The 5,743-nt window shown below is 48.8% G+C and overlaps 1 protein-coding gene across 1 annotated transcript in view; it reads right to left on the reverse strand.

Annotated features, from left to right (window-relative positions):
* LOC306927734 (T-complex protein 1 subunit eta-like) overlaps positions 1-1,488 on the reverse strand; it is a gene marked incomplete at both ends in the record, with an annotated part of 1,620 nt that extends 132 nt beyond the window's left edge. Inside the window, one exon of the mRNA XM_079507576.1 lies at positions 1-1,488. This exon is cut by the window's left edge and continues 132 nt beyond it. Coding sequence (XP_079363702.1) covers positions 1-1,488 — 1,488 coding nt within the window.
* Positions 1,489-5,743: the final 4,255 nt, after the last annotated feature.

Below are 5,743 nucleotides of genomic sequence, written 5' to 3' on the forward strand. Positions count from 1 at the left end.
CTCCCAGACACACGCCGCAAAGTTGTCGGCAATCTCGCCGCAGTTGACGTCCACGCCGTACCACGTGCCGCCGCCGCCCACCTGGGCGTGCTTGGCGCGCAGCTCGTTGAGCACGTTGGTGGCGTCGAAGCCGGCGTTGTCGCACAGCTGCCGCGGGATGATCTCCAGGGCCTTGGCGTAGGCGCCGATCAGCAGCTGCTGCTTGCCCGGGATGGTGCGCGAGTGGTCCCGCAGGTACTTGGACAGCTCCATCTCGATGGCGCCGCCGCCCGCCACGATGGAGTCGTTCTTGATGGCGCGGCGCGCGATCATGATGGCGTCGTGCAGTGAGCGCTCCGTCTCCTCCATGAACTGCTGCGCGCCGCCCCGCAGGATGATGGTGCACGTCTTGGCCTTGGGGCAGCCCCGGAAGACGTTGTAGCGCTCGGCGCCCACCTGGACCTCCTCGAAGAGCTCGCACTGGCCCAGCACCTGGTCCGTCAGGGCGCCCACCGTCGTCTGGATGGCGCCGCCGCACGCCATCAGGGTCCTCTTGAGGTCCTCGTCCGGGACGCGGCCGGCGCAGAACAGGTCCCTGTCGGCGAAGTACTGCGTGGCCACGTCGCCGATGGGCAGCTTGGACAGCACCACCGTGGCGCCGGAGTTGTGGATGCTCTCCAGCTTCTCATACAGGATGTTCCACTCCGCCTCCACGATGGCCTGGTACTCGCCGACCGACTGGACGCGCACCTCTGCGTTCTCCCTCTCGGCCTTGAGCTCCAGCTCCATGTTGAGCAGGGCGATCTTGGGCTTCTCATAGTGCTTGGGCTGCATCTCGAAGCCGGCGTAGGAGAACGTCTTCTTGAAGGCCACGCCGTCCACCAGCTGGGAGTCCTCCAGGGCGCCGCCCTGGACCTTCTTGATGCCGATCATCTTCAGGGGCAGCAGCTCATCCAGGGACAGGACAGCGTCCACCACCATCTTGGAGAAGAACTCCTTCTGGTTGGCGATGAGCTTGGAGTTCATAGCGGTGGCCGCGCACTTCTCCAGCAGCCGCCGCTGCTCCAGCCGGTCGTCCTTCTTGACCGTGACGGCGATCTCCTTGATCTTGGCGACGGCCAGGGCGGTGGCCGCGCGGTACGACCTGATGATGACCTGCGGGTGCAGGCCCTCCTCCAGGTACGACTTGGACTGCTTCAGCAGCTCGGCGGCGAGCAGGGTGACGGAGGTGGTGCCGTCGCCCACCTCGGCGTCCTGGGAGCGGGCGATGTCCACCAGGGTCTTGGCGGCTGGGTGCACCACGTCCAGCAGCTTCAGGATGGTGGCGCCGTCGTTGGAGATGGTGGCCACTCCCCGGTTGTCCACGATGAGCTTGTCGTAGCCTCGGGGCCCCAGGGTGGTCCGGACCGCCTCGGCGACCACCTGGCAGGCGTTGATGTTGCTGACGAGCTGGGGGATGCCCTGGGACGTGTCGGTCCCCTCCTTCAGCAGGATAACTGGCATGGACATGTTTGCAGGAAAGTGTGAATAGCTTCGTGTAAATAGACTACTTGCTGTAGTAGAAGTCTGTGTAGTATGGCATGTCATTGCACACACCATTACCTATATTGGGGTAAGCGGGACAAACGTCATGCAAAGGTTAGACAGTCCGCAAAGCCGATTGGCCAACCTATCGGTTGACCAGTGACCAGCCCAACGGTCGGCCAATCAGGGAAGCCGATGCCTTGAGTGTGGTTCCGGGGGGGTCCCCAGCTAAAGGATTTAGGACTTGAGTAAATGTACTTTACACCACTGGTAATGTTAATGCGGTTGCCAAACATTTTTATATTAATTATAATAATAATAATAATAATAACTTTATTTATATAGCACTTTTCTGGACGGAGCAAATTCACTAAAAGCAGGAAAATCGAACAAAATTAGATAGATGCAACATAGCAAATCAACAACTTACAGCCAGCTGGCCAACAGTAGAAAGCATATTTAAAGATGCAATATAAAAAACGACAATGTAATAGATAAAAATAGATAAAAACGAAACGGCCTGGCCAATCAGCGGCAGCTAGAGGCTAGCTGCCGCTGATTGGCCAGGCCGTTTTGTGGCCGGGCATCAAGTCTGCCTGAGAGTTCCCAGATGGGAGCAGGAGGGGGGAACCCAGTGTACTCTCTGCTGCCCCATCTGGCGGAGTCAGGTTACCTTCTGAGAGCTTCACAGGCAAGGATAAATCAACTTCAAAATCTCAAAATGGGTCAGAAAGACCTCAAAGAAAATGGGTTGCACTACAAACAATGATGGTACAGTAAAATAATAAACAGTGTTGGTACCGTGCTGTCACTTGACTAACGCAACGTGTCCAAATCTTTGTCTTCTCCTCTAGAGTTCTGAAACAAAACAAAAAAATATATACATACTAATGCGTCCTGAAGGGAAATATGTAATTGTGTGGAACCTGCACAGCTGCACTGCAACACTCTTGATGACTCACTGAGCCTTCTGAATGAAATGAATGCTTTATGCACATGGACCATTAGATTAAAAGGGCATGCATGGGAGAAAAGGAAAGAAAGAAAGAAAGAAAGAAAGAAAGAAAGAAAGGAAGGAAGGAGACATTTTATTATTCAAAATCTCTCCCCAAGTTGTTTCAAGAGCATTCCAAGCATTTCAGTGCTTAATTGCAACGTTACCGTAGATGGATGTGAGAATGAAGACATATAGGCTACAACCTGGAAGATAGCAATTTACTTGCGATCTGGTTGTGGTTCTCTCACTTCATCAATTCACTTAATAGAATCCTTGTCTCCATATGTTGATGTTGTCTTATGCACTTTAATGCATTTCACCGTAAACAACACTGTCGCACAAAACCAGAAGCAGCGAGTGAATTTTCCGGCAGCGGCACCAGCCACGAGCCGGAAAATGCACTCGCTGAGTCGCTGTCCCTCAAACTAGTGAAAACAGCTGATCGACAAGCTCAAAACGCACTCTGTCGCAGCTCACAACACACTGTGATGCAACATACTGTATTGTGAGCTTGTAGTTGTGCTATCCCCCCCCCCCCCCCCCCCCCCTCTTTCTTATATATTCGTTACTTTTAATTAAAGGTGATTAACAAGAGCTTGTGACTAAATAATAAATACGTTGGATCCATTGGAACGCAGGTTATGTTACATCAATTACATAAATTACAGTTTTGGACATAGGCTACAAGGTTTCCTCCCAACAGGGACGATATAGTATCTGTTTAACCAATTCCTTCCTGCCTGCCCGTCCGTCCGTCCATCCGTCCGTCTGCCTCTCTCTCTCTCTCTCTCTCTCTCTCTCTCTCTCATGATGGATGTCTCTCCTCCAGGGGGTCTCAGGGCTGATGGGATGCACATGACCTCTAACCCCTCTCCATCTCTCTCTGTCCGTCTGTCCTTCACTCACCCCTTCCCCAGTCATTCTCTCTCTGTGTGTCTCTCTGTCTCTCTCCCTCTCTCTCTCTCCAAAAGTGAGTTATTGCCTTTTATAAAACAGTTCCAAATGCCATCATGGACATTTTTGACACATCCCAGTGTGTCACAACACATTGGTTCGAGGGCCATGACGGAGAGGACGGGAGAGTCATCGATGGAGTCAGGGTCATATCAATAATCTTCTAACAGAGGTGTGCTCATCAGACAAAGGTAGTGAACTCTTGACAACAAACACAATATTTTGGGCCGAACAAATAATTACAAAGAAAAAAAACAATAAAAAAAGTGCTGTAACCTGCAGATTGTTTCTTCTTTCTAATTATTTGTTCGGCCCAAAAAAGTTGTGTCATGATTTGTCACAACTCGAGTTGGCTTTGTACGAGGCTACGATCTATGTAAAGCGATTTTAATGAAAACGCTATATTAATGCACCCATTTAGCCACTCCTATGCCCAGCTTTGTGTGTTTGTGTGTACCACATTTGAGATTAATTGATTGGCCAACTTTGTGTGTTTGAGTCGTGTGGTGTGGACATAATTGAGATGATTTGATTGGCTGAGCACGGAATGTTATGTATGATAATGAGTCGACGAGTGTGATTTTTATATTGCTACTTTTACTAGAGTAAATGTATCAGAGTACTTCTTCCAGCAGTGTGTGCATGCTTTCTAGCGGGACACTCGGACACATGGGCCTGCTCTATAACCTGACAAAATCACAAATCACAGACACTCCCTGGCTTTGAGAATCCAATTGCTCCCGCTCGCCAACGGGGGCTTTGCTTGGCAAATAAGCTGACAAAGGCATTTCAGGTGCGACGTTGCCGGGGCAGATGGCAATTTACCAGAGCACTGAGAGTGTAATTGTCTCCGCCACCTCTTCCGTGGAGTTATAAACCTGAGCTTTGCCTCTGTATTGTCACATCTCCTGGGAACTTTTCTTTTTTTTCCCCCTTTTTTTTGAGGGGTGCGGGGGTGGGGGAGCTCGTCTGTGTTAAGGTATGAATTAAAATACATGTTTGTCATTATCTGTTAAGTGAGGCAACCATTCAGCCCAAGGAGCAGTCAGATCAGACTTACCCTGCCTGCAATGAGAGAGAGAGAGATCATAAAACTTCATCATAAAAAAATCCAGAAAAAGAAAAATCCACACATATAGTGGGAGAAATAAAATAAAAAACAACATTCCATGAACGGCAAAAAAAATAAATAGAAAAATGAATAAAATAAATAAAGATGCAGTCAAACAGAAGAGGTTGGGCTACGGCTGAGTAGCTCTGTGGGCTGTCATCCCCTTGTCAAAAACACATCCGCATCCTGCTTGTCCTCGCTCAGAGCGAGGTGCCGACAGAACGGATGCTTAAACCCATTTAGACCTGAGGACTTGGTTCTACAAATGTCTTCTAAATCATGACAGTTTTCTGAAAAACCTATGTTTCTATGTCAGTGGTTCTCAACCTATTTCATCTCAAGGACCCCACAACATTATCTGTATATTGCCGCCGACCCCCATCTGAAAATATCTTGTTCCGGGGACCCCCCACAGAAGCAAAGATTTAAAAACGAGAGTTAAAAAGGTTCACTCTGACTGAATATACATTCAAAGATTTGCGCCACATTTTCAAGATTTTTCAAAAATAGCAGATCTACAAGCTCGTATAGCGCCGCACTCGGTGCCGCGCTACGAGCTTGTATAGATCTGATATTTTTCAATAGCTAAAGTATAACATAATATTTAAAACACCAAAAGGGGTTCCCGCCCTGAATGGGTTAAGCCCTCTTCATTACTCATTCACAGACATTATTCATAGCCGGCAGCCATATCATCTGCAGACTGCAGCCAGCTAAAGCCTCCACTCACAGCGGACAGTGAGGGTTTAACCCATTGATACCTGAGGCTGAATCTGGGAACGCCTTCTAGGGCCTGACCTAAGGTTTCTGAAAACCTTCAAATTTTGATTCATTATTTTTTTAAATAGTTATGTTTTTTCAAAAATAGCAGACCTACAAGTTCATAGCGCGCCACTCGGTGGCGCGCTATGAACTTGTAGGTCTGCTATTATTCAATAGCTAAATTATAACAATAGCTGATGAGACACAGAGAGAGCGCCGGCATCAAGGGTAGAACAACGTATAGGTTGCACCAGGCATCAATGGGTTAAACACTGCATGCTGAAAACTTACAAAAAAAAACAGGCTACGCTTAAAGTTATTTATCCTAAACTTGGGTATAGATGTTCTATACTATTTGAAAAGTTCCTGCAGAGCCGGTGTTGGACAGAACCAGTTAGAACTTTCAACTAGAAAAG

This window comes from Electrona antarctica (assembly GCF_951216825.1).
Source record: "Electrona antarctica genome assembly, chromosome: 8".
NCBI classification, from domain to species: Eukaryota; Metazoa; Chordata; class Actinopteri; order Myctophiformes; family Myctophidae; genus Electrona; species Electrona antarctica.